This window comes from Maylandia zebra, linkage group LG9 (assembly GCF_041146795.1).
Source record: "Maylandia zebra isolate NMK-2024a linkage group LG9, Mzebra_GT3a, whole genome shotgun sequence".
NCBI lineage: Eukaryota > Metazoa > Chordata > Actinopteri > Cichliformes > Cichlidae > Maylandia > Maylandia zebra.
Window position 1 is genome coordinate 14102157 of NC_135175.1, and position 18492 is coordinate 14120648.

An 18492-nucleotide genomic window follows, 5' to 3' on the forward strand; every position below is an offset into this window, starting at 1 on the left:
TGTGTGTTCCTTAAGGATTCATCTTATGGCAAAAAACTTGGATCCCAGCTTCTAATGACAGTGTATAAAGGCATAGCACCAGGAGAAGAAAGGAAGGCACTTCCATCCTTAGACGTAAACACCAGGAGGGTTGCAGATGGTCTGCTTCAGCTTGCGTTTTCTCTCAGTCAGCAGGTCAGTGTTGCTGCTCAATCTGGTGTTAGTGAAACATCAAGTCACTGAACTAAAAAGCAAACTGGGACTGATAAGATTCCCATTTTGAGCAGTGTTGCTGTGAAGGTAACTAGTGTTTGAGGTAACAGTGCTTTCTAACGTTGTGCATTATTGCTATTTCTTTGCAGAGCGAGCAGTTGGTAGATTTGCTCTTGAACACCATCATGCTTTCTGTGCCCGTGTCTGGAAGTCACAGCCACAACTTCCTGAGCTTCTCGCATGGCGAGTACTTCTACAGCCTTTTTCAGGCGACCATCAACACTGAGCTGCTGAGAAGTCTGAACACAACAGTGCCACGCCTGATGAAAGCTTCTTCCCAAAACCCCAGCATGGTACTTGTCATTTTTAGTTAGTTTACGATAAAACTGTAACCACGGGCATCTGAAGACGGATAACTTCTTGTTTTCTCATTACAAACTTGATTTTTATTTCCTGGTGTTCAGGTGAGCGTGTTGCTGAATGGCATGCTGGACCACAGCTTTAAAGAACGATCGGTGAGGAAGACTCAGGGGAAGCAGCTGGTTGAAGAGGTGCTAAAACGATGGATGAGCCTGCAGTCATGGTGGGAGGGAGATTCTTCCACCCCAGAGAGCAAAACTGCCATCCTCCTGCTGCTCTCCAAGCTTCTGCAGGTATCAGGAGGATCAAATTACTGCTGTCTGCCCCCTGCTAAAAAGCCATAAACTAAAACTGTGAAAATATGTTAAGACCTTTGTAATAGTAATAGTGCAGATATATTGGTGTTTCTTTTCATTTTAGTTCATTTTATTGAATTTCTCTCTCTGAACAGATTGACTCCTCTGTCTGCTCCGATATAAAACATGAAGCATTCAGACAGGTGTTTTCCACTTTCACTGTGCTGCTGGTTGACATGAATCTGCCGCTGAATCTCAAGGTAGTAACAGATTTTATTTAAGTTACGGGACAGTTTTATGTATTAAGTTATTTTCTAGTCGGTGAAACTTTATGCTGAACTCAATCAATTTTTCAGAGCCAGGCTCTGCTGGTGTTGCCCTTCTTCACAACACTCCCAGAAGAGCCACTAGCTGAGCTGCAGGTAGCGCTCGACACCCTGGTGGCTTCACACTTCCCCATGCAGTCTGATGAGTTTGCTAAGGGCTCCCTTCATCGCAACAACTACATGGACTGTGTCCGAAAGGTAAACAGTGGGATTTAGAAAGTAGTAGTAGTGTGCGTGCCTGCGTGAAATACCCTTTGATCTGACTACAAAAGATTGGTTATACATGAGGAGATATATATATATATATATATATATATATATATAAGGAGATGGATGGATGGATGGTTTTACTGACAATTTGCTTTGGAGGTTGTTGATTTAGACCATTGCAGCTATCAGCTCTACATCTTCCATCTCTTAGTTCCTGGACGCCCTGGAGCTTTCTCAGAGCCCACTCCTGCTCAAACTACTTGCGGGAATTTTGTGTCGAGACACAAAACACATCATGGAGGACCAGTTCCAAACCTGTTTCCAAAGAACTGCCAAGCGGTAGGCAAAAGTTTTTAATTTGTTAGAGCCACATTACAGCAGTGACTCTATAGATCTTTACTGTTCCACTACAAGGAGATGTAGTTGTATGAGTTGCTTTCATTATGTGCAATGTTTTTGCCAATGTCTGTTTAGGGCAAGCGTTGAGCGGCAGCTCCAGCTGCTGTGTACAGTTTACGGGGTGATTCAACAAGGTGACGTGCCGATGAGCTCCATGCTGCAGGCCATGATGGAGAGAGTTCTGCTGCCTCTGGCCTCTCACTGCAGCGCCAAGGCCCTGAATGACTTCTTCATCACAAACGTCTTTGACATAATTTCTTTCCTGCTCAGTCGATTCACCAAGGTTTGCCTCTGAACACTGTTAACAGTGATCTAGTTAACTGGATATTTTTCTTCACTGATGTAAATTGTGGACAATAACTGAAAAATCTGAAGTCCCCGCTAATTTTGGCAGGAATGCTGGCAGGAACATTGCTGTCAGCATTGATGTTGATGATGGCATCAGTTATCACGTTGCAGAATCCTCCCTAAAAGTGTTAGAATACGATCAGTATAGGTCACATTAGGAGTGCCTGCTATGGGATTGGCTCTCAGTAAAGCGAGTGCTTTACTGAGAGTCTCATGTTCTGTCAGTCTCCCCAATTTCTTCTCAGTTAACCAGAGGAAATGTTCCTCATCTTCAAATTTCTGACATGAGTCTAGCAGCAGAGCACACATTCAGCATTCAGAGCTAATTCAACTGGACATGAAAGGTTTTCTGTCACCTCTGTAAGAGTCACTCTGATCAAGCATGAACCCAGTTTTATTCCATTTAGTGCATCTTTTTATTTGTTGACATGCCTGTGTTGTTGTGCTGGCCACTGCCTGTCAAATGAAAGACTAGAAACTCTGTCCCATTCTGTTTTTGTATCATTGTTATTTAACCTGAACTATGATCATTCATTTCTCACTTTCAGTCAAGCGAGACAGCCTTTGAGGTCCAATTGCTGAAGAAGAATGGCTGCTACAAGCTGATGGAGCTTTTGTATTCACGGCTTCCCAAAGAAGAGGTTTACTCAAAAGAGTCCCGCATTAATCAAGCCTACTGTCGCTCTGAGAAAACTGAGGGAAACGAGATGTCCAAGACTTTGATCAAGTAGGCCTCTCCAGCGCTTTGGTCACTTAAATTCCATTTTTATTTCATGAATAAGTGATTCATTCGTGATATATGATTACATACATTTTATTTCAATTAGGTCGTGTTTTGAAGCCTTCACTGAGAACATGGCTGGTGAGACTCAGCTCCTTGAACTCCGGAGACGCTATCACTGCACTTCGTACAACTGCGCCATCGCCGTCATCAGCTGCAGCTTCAGCGAGCCCAAATTCTACCATGGCTTCCTCTTCAGTGAGAAACCTGAGAAGGTAGTGCTTCGTTTGTATAAATACACCAACATCTCTCAGACGGCCTAGTTTAGTACAATGCAGTACAAACTACTTTTTTTTAGTTTATTTAATAGAAAAATTGGATATTGTGCTCACACTGTGTGTAATTGTGTCTTTCAACAAAGTGATGCATGCTGATAAATTTAGAATTAAACAGAAACACTCCAGCTTGTGCTTTTGATCCCTGCTGGCTGACTAAAACATGTTTGTCCTGTCGCACATGATCCTTTAGCAGGGATTATGTGCTTAAATTAGGAGGAGCAAGAAAACAAAACTCAGTTGACCATAATCTGCATTCTACTGACATCTAGTGGTGACATTTAAACACTGTTACTTGTGATACTCTGTAATTCATATAAAGTGGTAAAAAGTTTACTGTTAGTGACTTCACAGGACCTTACTGATGGTGTTTTCTTTTGTTCCAGAATCAGTTTATTCTTGAAAACATTATTGATGTTGAAAGGACCTACAACTTTCCAATTGAAATTGAGGTATGTGTTGTTGTTTGTTTGTTTTTTCTGCTAGTTTTAGTCATGGTTTATTAATTTATTTTTTTTAAACATTGCAGGTCCCGCTTGAGAGGAAAAAGAAATACGTTATGATTCGAAAAGAAGTAAATGAAGAGAATGGAGGTAAGAAGTGTTTCTGTTTGTTACAGACGTATAAATGTATCTTACTGCAGCTTGACGGTGTGTGTTTCTGTGATTTATTTGTGATTTCCACAGAAGCTCCAGTCTATCTGTCCTCCCAGTCATACATGGCTGACAGCAGCCTGAGCGAGGAGATGAGCCAGTTTGACTTTTCCACAGGAGTCCAAAGCTTTTCCTTCAGTTCCCAAAACCCAGAAGGAGAAAAGCGGGCTGTTGCAAAAAGAGTTAGTTTTTTCTGTCTTTTAAAATGAGAACACAGGAGTTTAAAATGACTATTGTATAACCAGTTGAACATTTTTGAAAGCCCCAATGGAAACCAGTGTTAAGGATAAGTCATTTGCTGTTTCAAAATGGCTCTGGTTTCATGGTTATCAAGAAGGTTTGCTAACGTGTTTGTAAATCTAGGAGACAGAGGAGATGAGCCCGTCCCAGGATGCAATGGTTGATCTAGAAATGGATGAGCTAAACCAGCATGAATGCATGACGACCATGACTGCTCTTATTGGGCACATGCAAAGGAACAACATAACCCCCAAAACTGAACAGGTCAGTGCCAAAGTACGGCAGGTTTTCATTATTTATAACAGGATTAAGTAAGTCTGACGTTTACTTCAAATCCTAAAAATTTTCATGTAATTACAACTCTCTAATTAATCTCTGTAATGAATATTATGAATGTATGATGACTACTGAGGAGTTTGTGTCAAATGCTCTGTAAAACAGGGAAATGTGCCCAGTGAGCTTCCTCCATGGATGAAATTCCTACATGGAAAACTGGCAAATCCATCAACACCTCTGAACATTCGACTCTTCATCTCTAAGCTGATCATCAACACAGAGGAGGTGGATGTCCCTCAGTTAATTCTTTCAAATATAGAAATTAGTTAATAAAATAGGTTGTACGACTCATTTTCTTTTTTCTTTTTTTTTCTCCAGGTGTTTCGGCCTTATGCCAAGTACTGGCTTGGGCCACTTCTACAGCTTGTTGTCTCTGGAAACACTGGAGGAGTGGGGATCCATTTTATGGTGGTGGATGTGGTGGTTACGGTGCTATCCTGGACAAGCCTGGCTACACCCAAAGTTTGTCATAGTTCAATTTATGAATGTGAAAACGTGGCACCAAATCAGCTGCGATTCAGTTAATTTATTTATTTATTTTTGTTAAAACGCTACGGAGAGTCATAAATTGTATTTTACTCATTTGTTATCTGCTATGATATGATACATTTCTTATAATAAAAGTTTATCATTGATAACTTCTCTTTTTTTTTAATCTAAGGGTAACCCCAGAGATGAAGTCCTTGCCAACCGGCTGCTGGAGTTCCTGATGAAGCACTGCTTTCACTCTAAGAGGCCCGTTTTCCGCCACAACCTGGAGATCATCCGCACTCTGGTAGAGTGCTGGAAAGACTGTCTGCATGTGCCTTACAGGTAGTGCTCACACAAGATCACATCAAGTCCAGATAAACTTAACAGTCACCAATATTTAAGCTGCTGGCATCTTATTTTGTACATCAAAAATCTGCATTTAATTACCAACATGGTAAATGGCCTGTATTTGTATAGCGCTTTACTAGTCCCTAAGGACCCCAAAGTGCTTTACACAACCAGTCACACACACATTCACACACTGGTGATGGCAGCTACATTGTAGCCACAGCCACCCTGGGGGCACTGACAGAGGCGAGGCTGCTGGACACTGGCGCCACCGGGCCCTCTGACCACCACCAGTAGGCAACAGGTGAAGTGTCTTGCCCAAGGACACAACGACCGAGACTGTCGGAGCCGGGGCTCGAACCGGCAACCTTCCGATTACAAGACGAACGCCCAACTCTTGAGCCACGATCGCCCCATGTGTTATAAACACTGGTGTGCTGAACAGAGAATGAAATCTTTAGGAATAAACACTTTCTGATGAGTTGTTCCTGAGTAAAGTTGTCTGTTGTCGACTCTAATTATGTCTTATGTTGTTATAAAAAGTAGGAAAAATGCTGCATTATTTTATCCTTTTGTTTATTTGAATTACAAATGTTGTACGGTCTCAAACATATTAACATAAATTATAAATGTAAATTTTTTTTCTTGCATGTTTTTTTGTTTGTTTTTTGTTTGTTTTTAACAAAATGAAACTGATCTGTGGTCCTTGGCTTTCTCTCTTTTCTTGCCTTCTCAGTCTAATATACGAGCGATTTTGTGGCACTGACGCTAACAGCAAAGACAACTCTGTTGGGCTTCAGCTGCTGGGAATCATCTTGGCAAACAACCTCCCTGCCTACGATGCGTCGTGCGAAATTGAATATGAGAGGTAAAAGTTGCAAGTTGGAAGATGCAAGTTGAAATCAAAGTTGAAATCAGCAAGCAGGAAGCGAAAGGCAGACTTTGGTGTATTTTTGGCAAATCCTCCTGGATCTTTCCACAGTTCACAGCAATCACAGGTTATAATGGTTCTTCACCAAATTGTGCTCAAGGTCAGGGTTAGATTTGTCGAGCAGTAATGTGTGAAAAGGATCGCGATCCAGATGAGCTACTATGCCACTGACATTATAGTCACATGTATATATGTGTGTTGTAGCTCATGTACTGCTGTGCTGCAAAAATATGATTTCTGTATGGTGTCCTCTTTCTTTTTTTCTCCTTCAGGTACATTCAGTCTCTCACCACCAACGTGTCCTATGTAAGATATAAAGAAGTCTACTCGGCTGCTGCTGAAATTATCGGCCTCATCCTGAAGAGCATGACTGATATGGGCGAGGTATGAACTTTCTCTAGTTTCGGTTCATTTATGCCTCGACCACATGTTAGATTTATTTTGACGAGTCTAAGTGTTTATCTTATGTTATCCTTCTCAAATCACTGAAATCCCTTTTTCAGTTTTATTGCAAGAATTGTTGTTTTTCCCTCACAAGTATGACTTAATTTTTTAATGTTTTTATTGCTTAGCAACATCAAGAACTTCTCAGTCTTGCTACAAGTAAGATAACAAATCTGAAGAAAAAAGACCTGGATGACAAGTTCATTATTTGTTTGAACAAAGTCTCCAAGCATTTTCCTCCATTTATGGATCGGTAAGTTTACAGTGCGAATTTATTTATTTATTTATTTTAGTATAATTTTCTAAATGTAATTATCAAGCTACCTTCCAAGCTTTGGTCTTCATTATTTTCTTTGTATTTTTCAGGTTTGTGAATTATGTGTTCTTCCTCCTGCCAAAGCTGCACGGCGTCTTAAAGACTAACTGCTTGGAGTGCGTTCTGAGCCGTGCTGATGTCATTCCAGACATCTTCCTGCAGCTGAAGATCACCGGCTTCATTCAGATGATGAACCATAGGCGAGTTCTTCCTTGCTGCCTCTCTGTTTAGTTCTCTTTTTTTATTATCATATCCACCATCATCATTGCAAAAATGTCAGAAATGATCACAGAACCCTATTGGGCCTCTGCGGTGGAGTTTTCTTTTTTTATACACGCCAACAGGGCCAAACATTTGAATGTGTGTTAGCGCAAGTAAAATCCTTTAATGGTGATGGAAGCATTAACCATACGGAATCAATGGGAATTTGACATTCAGGGCATTTTTTTAAATTTAGTTTGTGATCAATTAAATAACTATAAATGTGGGGTGGGTTAGCAGGTGATCTATATGCCTGGGTTCACCTCCACCCGTCCTGTGTGCCATTCTCCCTGTTCTCTGTCCCTTCTTTCTTGTTATAAAAATAATAAAAGCCAAAAATAAATCTTACAAAATTAAAAGTGTAAATTAAGAGGTGCTGAACCATGTTCCTCCACATTTCTCTTTCCAGGGATGAGGCACGGCAGAGAGCATGCCTCGATATCATCCACAAGATTATTCCCCGTCTGACGCCGGTGGAGCTTCAAGAGCTGCTGGGCTCTGTTACGGCTTTCGTCTCTCATCCTTCTCCAGTCTGCAGAGAGCGGATGTACGACATCCTAATGTGGATCCAGGACAACTATGGGTGAGGCTTTTTGGCTTCCAGCCTCAACCAGATCATAGTTTACTATTTTTTGTTTGCCTTATTGGTATTTATTTGTTTGGAAATGTGCTGCCTCTTGGCCAGGACTCCCTTGAAAAAGAGGTTTTTGATCTCAACGGGACATTCCTGGTTAAATAAAGGTTAAATAAAAAATTAGTGTTTTCAGATTCGACCCACATAATGCCTTTGTACAGTCTTTTTTCAGTAGGATCGTCTGACCGTTTTATTCATGTGACATGTTATTTTTCTTCCAGCGATGATGAAAGCATGGAAGACAACACCTCACTGGAAATTCTCAATGCTGCTAAAGAAACACTGCTTCAGGGTTTGTCAGAAGAAAATCAAGGCCTTCAGTAAGCACCCAATATGACTTTTTTATCCCCATGCTAATATAATGAGATACTTTCCACAGTGGATATTTGTATTTTTTAAATTTATTTCATCTTTTGTCGACTCTTCTGATGTTGTGTACTCCTCGTTCCGTCTTTTCAGGCTGTATGTTTGTAACTTCTGGAGTCAGGAGAAGCGCCTCCCCACTGCGACCCTCGAGCGAATGTTGATGGTGCTCCGTTCTCTGTACTCCTGCAAAATAGAGAGGTGCTTTTTAAGCCTGGCCACCAATCTGCTTCTGGAAATGACGAGCCAGAGTCCGGACTTTAAACGAAACATGTTTGAGTATCCGCTGTCCGAGTGCACCTTCCAGGTCAGCTTTTGTGTTTCTTGGATTCATTTACAGAAAAGAAGAAGAAGAAACAACTTTATCTGTTTTGGGGTTTTTTTTATTTGCTTGTTACTAAGAAGCCTGATTTGTGAATATCATGTTTTCATTTCACTCTATAGGACTATGTGATCGATTCCAATTGGCGCTTCAGGAGCACAGTAATGACCCCCATGTTTGTTGAAACCCTAAGCTCTCAAGGCCCAGAGAGTGTGGCAGCATCTCAGTCTGGAGCGATGAAGGGAAAGCTCCGAGCCACGCAGACTTCATTAGAGTTCAGTCAGACACAAACACAAGGTACCGCTGTGTTTCAGTTTACCCACCTTCAACGCAACAAAGTACCTGTTAAAATGCTTTCCTTCATTTTTGAATATGCAGATTACCACAGCTGTGTTTTTCCCAGGTCGACGTACTGCATATAACTGGCTGACAGGCAGCAGCGTGGATACGCTGGCAGAGTACTCACTCGGCTCCGAGTCGATGTCGTCGTTGCTGGTGTTTGATAAGAAAGCAGAGAGGCGAACCGCAGCGAGAAGACCAATAGGAGAAGGCTTTGGGCTGAGGCGCCTCACTGCATCAACAGATGAGGTGGACAGCCGCACCAGAGGTTAGTTTGACCATCCACCTCAGTATTAACTGCATAGTATTAAATGTAAACTAATTTTTCAGTTTTTGATAAAAAAAAAAAAGCACCACCACAAACACATCTTGTTTCAGTAAGAAGAGACTAAAGCTTCACTCATTGGTTTAAATGTAAATTTTCACTTTGTATGAACAGCAGTAAATGAGCAGCGGGCTAACATCCTGAGACTGAGACGCAGGTTTCTGAAGGATCAGGAGAAAGTCAGCTTAGGTTTTGCCAAAAAGGAGATCCAGCATCAACGGCAGGAAAAGGTATCTACCGTGCTGGGATTCAACCAGGAGCCACTCAGACCAATCCGTTCATCTATAATGCAGATTTTCTGTGTTTGCTCTCGCTAACTTTCCAGGCCTGCGATAGACTCGTAACTATCAGTGGTTCTCTTGTGTGTCACAGGAAGAAAAAGCCAATCTGGCCCTTAGAAAAGAGGCTCAGGTGACTTTGTATCGTAACTACAGGGTGGGAGACTTTCCAGACATCCAAATCCCGTACAGTAACCTCATCGCTCCACTTCAAGCTCTAGCACAGGTAAGACTGCCAACGCCATCTGTTCAGACAAACCATAAACAGGCACATGATGAACCATATGATCAGACTTTGATTTTATCATAAACACTTCATAGACCAAAAATAGTTGCAAATGATGGGCCAAAATGAAGGGGGAAATTTTAAGGAAGAAATATTGTATGTAAAATGTTAAATATTACATTTTTCCCCTTGCCCTAACTAGAGAGACCCGATTTTAGCCAAACAGCTGTTCAGCTCTCTTTTTGCTGGTATACTGCAAGAAATGGCGAAACAACGGAGGCCAGAGGAGAGCGCGAGGATCAAAGAGGAGCTGCGGTCCAACATGAGCAACTTCCTGAGCAAGAGTACGCTCTGCTTTCCTCCGTTTATAGCATGTGTGCAGGTAAGAAACAGATTTGATAGTTAAACTCCCCTTTCTGTATTTAATATATTGAAGAAAATATATATAAATGTTGTATTTTGGGGGGCTTTTTTGTGTGCTAGGATATGTGCTACCAACATAAAGAGCTCCAACAGCTCAACCCAGCTTCCATCAGCTCCACTTGTCTCATGAGTCTGCAGCAGCCATCGGGCATCCTGCTGCTGGAAGAGGGTTTACTGCATGCTGACGGCCCCGCTGAACGTCCTGCCAAACGGTCACGAGGACACAAAGAAATCCCCCCAGACACCAATAAATGGATTTATCTCGCAAGGTATTGCAGTAATTGCTGCCTTACAGCTGAGTGTTATTCTTAATATTTCTTTATCTGATTTTTTTATTCTTCAAAATATTTAATTACATCAACGAACAAAATCAGAGCTATGATGTCACTGAAGGTCACAGGTTCAGGAGTTTTAGTTTGCTGATTGAGAGTGTCTGGAGTTTGTTTTGAAGTGGAAAATTAAAAAAAAATCAGTATAGTATTGTGTGTTATGATTTTGTGTCATAACATGGACACCAAATATCAATATTTTTCTGATATTTTGGACTGACTTCACTCACTCACAGAGATTGTTGAAGGTTTGGCAACAAGTACTGTCTAATTTATAAATGCAGACAGATTGCTGCATTTCCATCAGTCTGAATGAATCTGTGTCACAACTCGAGGGGACAGCTGGTTGTATTGTGGTTATATTCCTGCAGAATAGGAACGTTGCTGGGAGCAAATGTAATAGTTAAATGTGACTTTCTCTCCATGTAGACAGCAACACCTGTGACTTTCACTGATTTATCACAGTTAATTGCTGTAATATAATAAGTAGATTGCTTTTAACTGCAAACTAGACTAATAGTATAATGACTTTATCTTAAATAACGTTTGTTTCACTGTCAGTGTTTGCATGTGTTGACTGTCTCACTTTGCTTCAAAAAACAATATTCAGCATGTCACAAAATCACGGTAATATTGTATCAGGAGTGAAGTATAGTGATAAAGTTGTATCACGGGGTGTGTGGTGGTTGCCACCTCTAATATTTACTGTGCTGTTTGTCTCCCGCTGTTCTCCAGGCTCTACAAATCTTTGGAAGATTATGATGTTGTGCGTGGAATCTTTGGTGGTAAAGTCGGGACCAAATCCATCACTTGTACTGCGCTCCAAGCTGAAGCCAACACTGACTTTGCAGAGGCTGTGAAGCTTTACAATGAGGTTTGTTAGTCCAGTAGAAGCTGGTGGTTGAATCCCATATTTTCCCACCGGAAGGGAAGGAAACCATATTAAATATTTCAGGAAAACATATGAAGTAATATATGAAATCAAAGGGCACCAGGTTTCACCGGATTGCTTGCTGTTTGTTTAAACTCTTATATACTGACAGGCTCTAAACACCGAGAGCTGGCCTGATGGCGAGCCCACAGACAGTGAGAAGGACTTCTGGGAGATGGCTGCTATGGATGCATATAGTCATTTGACTGAGTGGAAGTCTCTTCAGTACTGCTCCACTGTGAACATAGATGAAAACTCACCACCCAACTTGGAAATGATGTGGTCAGAGCCTCTCTACCAGGTAATAATAACCCAAATGATTTTACAGTTTAGGAATTCCCACTCACCTGCAACTGAAGCCTGCATTTTTCCTCTGTTGTGGTAACTGATGGCTTAAATTGGAAACCTACATTTTGTAATCTATTCATTCATTTCGTGGCTTTCCAAAACTCCTTGAATGAAACACTGCCGCAGTGAATTAGGTTTAAAGATTTACTTTGCAGGGTTTGGGGCTGTTGATCTGCAGAAATAGAACATATTTGTAATCATGTTCCTTCGGTTTCCCTTCCTGAAGATAACAATCTTGGTTTAATTACCTTGAGTGAGCTATGCTATGCTATGTCCCTGCTATGTTGCCCCACTTTATTTCCACATTAGCCCTGTTTACACAAAAGTGGCTCTAGAGTGTTTCTCTTTTCTTTCTTTCTTTTTTTTTTTTTTTAGCAGTTGTGGCTTTTCCTTCACGCTAGTAAGAGGAGACTTAGGGGTATACAGTTGGGTCCTTCTGCAACCTCACCACTAGGTGTCACTGAATCCTTAAAACTGTATCTTTAAAATTGAAAAGAAATGTGTAGCATAGCAGTGTAACAAAAGCATTCACAGCATGTTGTGACATTTTTGGTCATTTGATATCAAATCCATTCTTCAAATGTTTTGCTTCCCTGGCGATTGCATTTGTCCTAGGAAATGTACCTGCAGCACATGATACGCAGCATGTTGAAGCAGCTGCAGCGGGGCGAGCGGGACCAAACGCTCCTCAGCTTCATCGACAATGCCATGAAGTTGGAGGAGCGCAAAAAGCTGCTGGAAAGTCATTACAGCCAGGAACTCAGCCTGCTCTACATCCTGCAAGAGGACTACGACCGCGCCAAATACTACACAAACTACGCCATGCAGCTCTTTATGGAGGTCTGCTCTCACACTCATTTCTCTGTCCAGCACATTCGATTCTTTGATTTACAGAGAACAGTTTATTTCATAAATGAAATGGGGGGGGGAAACGGTTATATATGTACAGATTGTTGCTGTTAACTGAATAAGCAGACAAGTGTGTTATCTAGATTAACTTATTACACATGCTTACTTCGTTTGCCTCATATAGAGTTACTCCAACGTGGATACACTCCTGACTAAAAGCCGGCTAACCATTCTGCAGTCAGTGCAGGCCTTGACCGAAATCCAGGACTTCCTGTTGTTTATTAAAGAAGAGGGTGAGTGGATAGTGGCTTTTTAAAATGTTTAAAATGTTTGTTTGGTCTTTTTACAAGATTTTGGAATATTTATTCCTAAAACTGTCTTTGTTTGAATTTTTTTTTTTTCAAGCTCTGAAACATTTTTGCAATTTTTACAATTTTTTTTTATTAGTGTCTTTGGACTCCCTCAAGCACCTCATCAGATCATGGACTGAACGGTATCCTGATGCTAAAGTGGACCCAGTGAATGTGTGGGATGATATCATTACATCTCGGTAAGAAGACTCTGCGTGCATATCTTTTTTTTTTTTTTTTTAAAGTAAAGACAAATAACAGAACCTGATACTACCTTATTTTTTTCTCTACGTTTCAGGTGTTTCTTTTTGGATAAGATCAGGGAAAAGCTCAGAGGCCATGCTCCATCTGACAGCATGGAGGTGGACGGCTCAGGTGACCCAGCGGGCGACATTGAGACATTAGTAAATGACTGCAAGTTCAACATGAAGCTACGCATGGCTGATGGAGCCCAGAAGCAGGTGAAGAAACAAGTGTGGATGTTCCTCTGTCTGTTCTTTAGCATGCTTTCCCATCAAACTCATCCTGGACAAACAAATGTTTTCAGAATAACTTCCCCGTAGCTGTGAAGCTGCTGAAAGAACTTCACAAAGAAGCCAAAATGGACAGAAGATGGCTGCTGCGGTGGGTCCACAGTTTTAGCCGCTACAGCCATAAACGGTGTCAGGCTCAGGGTCCTGTGGAGCAAATCAGCACCATGCTGAAAACCATCCCACTCCTGGGTGAGAAGGAAAAAGAATGCCACACAAGTGTCGAGTATTCAAAGCTTAAAGGCCTTCAGCTTTCTTTTTTGCCATATTTCATGTCAGCTCATTTCTCTCTCCAGAGGACCTTCAGGCTGACACTGACAGTCAGAGTGCTACAGCTAAAGTGTTCAGATACCAGAAGATTCTCCAGGGTACATCGTTCGACATCTTGGCCACAGCTGTAAGCAGAAGTCCGTCAGTCCTAGGAACTATCGATGCTGACAAAGCAGAGAGAGTCGTAAAGCTTTCTGGAGTTTCCTCGTCCAATGCAGATCCAAAGGTACTCTACTTTTTAGGAAAATACATTGTTTATAGTTGCTGGCTAGAGAAGAAACTTGCATGAATGACTAAACTGGGATTATAGTGGCAAAAATAATTGGATGTAAAGTGTTCTGCATCATTTCTGTGCTATATATGGGAATTGCAAAAGGCTCCACTTTATTCCACAGCAGATTATCACACTAAACCCTTCTTTGTAATTTTATACCAATTGAATGAACAAATGAATCACAAAAGCAGTTTTTTCCTGCAGAAAGTGGAAGTGGGATTGCAGTTACAGGCGCTGAAGTTGCTATGTGAAGCGACCAGAAAGGCCGACGAGGAGCTTCAGTCTTATTCTCAGGACTTTGTGGAGACTAGCAGCATCATAGAGACGTACATGACCTTGGCTAACTTCTGTGACAAACGGTTAAGAGAGGAGGAGCAGAGCGATGCTGGTGAGTAGTGACATTTCCCAGGAAGAGATTTGTTCAGATTGATGCAAAAAAGACCAACAGTGAGCACCCAGAGTACTTAATGTGATCAATACTTGGTCTTAACACTTTAGCTGTGTGCTGAAGACTACTGAGAGGATTATTTCCTCCCTCAAATGTTGGTTGCCATTGTTTACGGTTACAGAAACACAGTTTCCAGAGCTTCTGGTGCTGCCGATGCATGTAGTGGAAAACATGTTGAAAGCACTGAAGATGAATTCAGAGGAGGCTCGCCTCAGGTTCCCACGCCTGCTACAGATCATTGAGTTGTACCCGTCTGAGACGCTGGACCTCATGACAAAAGAGGTTAGCTTTGTTAACAAAGAATGTCTTTAGTATGTCGAAACGTAATTCTGCTGATTATAAAAGAAAAATAATATATGTCCAGTAAACATAAAAAACATTGAAACTATTAGCAAATGTAAACCAAATACCTTAAAGCTTTGGGAATGCAGATGTTTTAATTGTGTCGTCTGTCTGTATATAGATGATGTCTGTTCCCTGCTGGATGCTGATTAGCTGGATCAGTCAGATGGTTGCTCTTTTGGACAAGCCAGAAGCTGTGGCAGTACAGCACTGCATAGAGCAGATAGCAGAGTGCTACCCTCAGGCACTGGTTTATGCACTCATGATCAGCAGTGAGAGCTACCAGTTTGAGGACTCGGCTACAGGACACCAGCAACAGGAGTTTGTCAACAGGTAAGTTTGTAGGTGCAGTTTTTTGGGGGGTCGGTGTTAAAAATATTTTTTCAAAAGCTTCAGTTTAATTTTATGAGCGCTGTGCATCAACAGGCTCAAGAGCATGCTGGACAAGGGAGGTGCTGTGAAGAACTTTGTGGATGCGCTTCAGCAGCTGACAAATCCTGAGATGATTTTTAAGGTAATGAGTGAAAGTTCAGACATGATTTCAATCAAAATGCCAGACGAAAACTGATTGTTTTCATTCTGTCCACACGCAGGATTGGTGGGATGGCGTAAGAAATGAACTGGAAAAGCCGACTTTTAACAGGAAGCAAATGGGAGACTTGTATGAAGAGATGCGGTCTATACTCGGAGACTGCAGCGCAGATAGTCACGGGATGTTTCGAAAGAAATTCATCAAAGTTTGTCATTTCTTTTCTTTTTTTCCTCTTTTTTTATCTCAAAAATATGATTCTCCAGAAATTTGTGAAATTAGGAGGCTAGTACAGATCATTCATCAGCAAGTGAAAAGAATATGCAGCTTCTAATCAAGAAAATATAATGTTATGCTGTTCCCTGCAGAAGTTTTTCAAAGACGTGGAGAAATTGTTGGGACCGAACGGCAAACAGCTGTTTGAAAAGAGGAAAGATAAAACCTTTTTGCAGAAAGTGGATGACCTGGCTGCATCCATGCGTGGATTTCAGAAGGAGCCAGGGAACCTGAAGGAATACTCACCTTGGCTGAGTGGATTTAAAGCAGACTCATTCAGAAATGAGCTGGAGATCCCAGGTTAAGAGCTATACTGATTAATATTGTTTGATTTATTTCAAACAGTCTCATCCGTTATGTTCTATCCACTGATGAGGCTGTGTTTTCTTTCTCGCAGGACAATATGACGGGAGAGCCAAACCACTGCCAGAGTATCATGCAAAGATAACCGGCTTTGATGAGAGGGTATGCACTTTAAAACAGGAAGAGTTAAACGGTTTGTTCTCGTCCTGGCTGTAAGTGTGAAAGTTCTCTGGGATCTTGCCTGCAGGTAAAGGTGATGTCTTCTATTCGTCGTCCCAAGCGTCTCATCATTCGTGGGGATGACGAGCGGGACCACCCCTTTCTGGTAAAGGGCGGGGAGGACCTCCGACAGGACCAACGAATCGAACAGCTTTTCGCTGTCATGAACATCCTGCTGAGCCAGGACACGTCGTGTTTGCACAGAGGCTTGCAGCTCCGCACCTATCAAGTCATTCCTATAAACACAAGGTGGTGGGCATGTCTGTGTCTCCATATCTGTCCCTTCAGTTCCACTTACACTGATTAAAGATTGAATAAAATGGGTTTTTTTTTTTAATTTTCTCTGATAAGACTATCCAGTAAGAAAAATTTATTTACGGTAATATTATAAGTATCATTTGGTTCTTGGTCCCATATTTAATTACTTAACAATTATTAGACAAAATATTAACTAACTAAGCAAATTATGATTACAGAATTGGTCTGATTGAATGGATGGAAAACACCTGTACTCTAAAGGAGTTTGTGCTCAACACAATGACTGAGGAGGAGCAGCAGAGGGCAGGGAGGTACAGTATATTTATTCCACCCTAATGCCGTGGCCCTGTGTTTGGTGAAGAACATGAAGTTCATCTAGTGTGTGATGAGTTTGATGATATGATGGCAGTTGTGTCTTTGTTTTAAAGTTCCATGGATGAGTACAACGCCTGGCTCTCACGCTTTGCACCAGAAAACCGAAAAGACAAAAATCGTGTGAGCGCTATTGCACTTTATGGTCTGGCCTATAAGTGAGTTACCTGAATTTTTACTCCTATGACACTGGGTTCAATAAATGCTCATAAAAAACAATTTGAATAATTTTAACAGACTTACACTTGCATTTCATTCTTTGCCAGGAAAGCAAAACGTGCCGATGCTGTCAACAACTTTATGAAAGTATTGCAGTGTGTGCCCAGCGATTTGCTGAAGTAAGTGGACTGCATGTATAGCATGACTGCTCGGGACATGGTAACACTTGCAGTAATAACCTTCATATTTTTCTTTGTTTTAAATTCTAGGAGAGCTTTTCTAAACATGTGCAACAGTCCGGAGGCCTTTCTGTCCCTGCGATCCCACTTCATTAGCTCTCACGCTTTGCTGTGCGTGAGTCACTGGATTCTTGGGATTGGAGATCGCCACCTCTCCAACTTCATGATAAATATGGAAACAGGGGGCATGATTGGCATTGACTTTGGGCATGCGTTTGGCTCATCCACACAGGTATATCCAGTGAAAGGAATGTTAACTCGCCTAAAGCAAAATGCCATAGAAGAGGCAATAAGTGATTTACACGTGATTGGGTTGGGAGAATTTATTGTCTGGTTTAGGTGTATGAATCTTACTGTCACCGCTGAGGTGACCGGCTGCATGAATGTGAAGCATGTCAGAAGGTGACCTACTGTACTGTTAATCTCTTTCTGTGCAATCCCGTATTTTCTCCCAGTTCCTCCCTGTGCCTGAGCTCATGCCTTTCCGGCTGACCCAACAGTTTGTGAATTTAATGCAACCCTTGAAGGAGTCCGGTTTGATCCAGAACATCATGGTTCATTCGTTGCGGGCCTACAGGGCTGAGCCAGACCTTCTGCTTAACACTATGGACGTGTTTGTCAAGGAACCCTCCCTGGACTGGAAGGTAACCATTGAATGAGTGGATAGATTTTGGATAATGTTTTCAATAGTGTTCATTGAGATTTTAATGCATCCATTTAGCCACAACTCTCTTAAGGTGTCGCCACATTATTCCAGTCAGGTTGAAGTCTGGACTTTTCTGGATTCGTTTCTTCCTCAGCCCTTCTCTTGAAGATTTGGGTCTGTGCTTAGGATCATTTGACTCTAGAATACAGAGAAGTTCATGGTCGACTCAATGACTGCAAAGTGCCCAAGTCCTGTGTTGTATCCAAAGCAAGTTCAAATCATCACCCCTCGACTTTGCAGACAGCACATGCTGAATTTTGGATACGGATCAAGATTGTATTATATACAACATGTGGCATGTTCTGTTTTCATTTGTGGCTCTTGGCCATTGTATAGTCTATTGTTGTTTTACAGTTTTTTTTGTGAAATTGAATTAATTTAATTTCCCCCAATAAAATGTTGCTTGCTGTTGCACATTAAAGACTTTTAATCTGTTTTTCAAATTACGATACAAAAAAGTTGTGTTATTGTTATCATGCAGAACTTTGAGATGAAACAACTGAGGAAAGGAGGCACATGGACAGAGACTGTGAACACCAAAGAAATCAACTGGTATCCCTTGCAGAAGGTTAACTTTGCCAAGAGAAAACTGGATGGAGCTAATCCAGCTGCTATAACCAGGTAGATCATCAAATCATATTATGAAACGTCTAATAGGATTTA

General features: G+C 41.4%; 1 protein-coding gene across 1 annotated transcript in view; it reads left to right on the forward strand.

The window, feature by feature from the left end:
- prkdc (protein kinase, DNA-activated, catalytic subunit) overlaps window positions 1-18492 on the forward strand; it is a 31429-nt gene that overhangs the window by 12311 nt on the left and 626 nt on the right. The window contains exons 35-85 of the mRNA XM_004569526.3: window positions 16-174; window positions 342-545; window positions 657-845; window positions 1004-1108; window positions 1205-1372; window positions 1596-1723; window positions 1859-2066; window positions 2680-2858; window positions 2959-3127; window positions 3574-3639; window positions 3717-3780; window positions 3874-4022; window positions 4204-4344; window positions 4522-4641; window positions 4735-4878; window positions 5078-5229; window positions 5972-6103; window positions 6439-6550; window positions 6739-6863; window positions 6977-7126; window positions 7597-7770; window positions 8043-8141; window positions 8281-8491; window positions 8629-8803; window positions 8910-9113; window positions 9285-9400; window positions 9543-9674; window positions 9877-10056; window positions 10158-10366; window positions 11162-11300; window positions 11470-11658; window positions 12321-12545; window positions 12739-12847; window positions 13002-13104; window positions 13203-13365; window positions 13452-13626; window positions 13731-13930; window positions 14183-14366; window positions 14548-14708; window positions 14890-15101; window positions 15195-15282; window positions 15362-15505; window positions 15666-15873; window positions 15971-16038; window positions 16124-16344; window positions 16572-16664; window positions 16782-16883; window positions 16992-17063; window positions 17154-17355; window positions 17579-17767; window positions 18311-18450. Of these exons, the coding sequence (XP_004569583.3) occupies window positions 16-174; window positions 342-545; window positions 657-845; window positions 1004-1108; window positions 1205-1372; window positions 1596-1723; window positions 1859-2066; window positions 2680-2858; window positions 2959-3127; window positions 3574-3639; window positions 3717-3780; window positions 3874-4022; window positions 4204-4344; window positions 4522-4641; window positions 4735-4878; window positions 5078-5229; window positions 5972-6103; window positions 6439-6550; window positions 6739-6863; window positions 6977-7126; window positions 7597-7770; window positions 8043-8141; window positions 8281-8491; window positions 8629-8803; window positions 8910-9113; window positions 9285-9400; window positions 9543-9674; window positions 9877-10056; window positions 10158-10366; window positions 11162-11300; window positions 11470-11658; window positions 12321-12545; window positions 12739-12847; window positions 13002-13104; window positions 13203-13365; window positions 13452-13626; window positions 13731-13930; window positions 14183-14366; window positions 14548-14708; window positions 14890-15101; window positions 15195-15282; window positions 15362-15505; window positions 15666-15873; window positions 15971-16038; window positions 16124-16344; window positions 16572-16664; window positions 16782-16883; window positions 16992-17063; window positions 17154-17355; window positions 17579-17767; window positions 18311-18450 (7751 nt within the window). The remainder of the gene's footprint in view (window positions 1-15; window positions 175-341; window positions 546-656; window positions 846-1003; window positions 1109-1204; window positions 1373-1595; window positions 1724-1858; window positions 2067-2679; window positions 2859-2958; window positions 3128-3573; window positions 3640-3716; window positions 3781-3873; window positions 4023-4203; window positions 4345-4521; window positions 4642-4734; window positions 4879-5077; window positions 5230-5971; window positions 6104-6438; window positions 6551-6738; window positions 6864-6976; window positions 7127-7596; window positions 7771-8042; window positions 8142-8280; window positions 8492-8628; window positions 8804-8909; window positions 9114-9284; window positions 9401-9542; window positions 9675-9876; window positions 10057-10157; window positions 10367-11161; window positions 11301-11469; window positions 11659-12320; window positions 12546-12738; window positions 12848-13001; window positions 13105-13202; window positions 13366-13451; window positions 13627-13730; window positions 13931-14182; window positions 14367-14547; window positions 14709-14889; window positions 15102-15194; window positions 15283-15361; window positions 15506-15665; window positions 15874-15970; window positions 16039-16123; window positions 16345-16571; window positions 16665-16781; window positions 16884-16991; window positions 17064-17153; window positions 17356-17578; window positions 17768-18310; window positions 18451-18492) is intronic.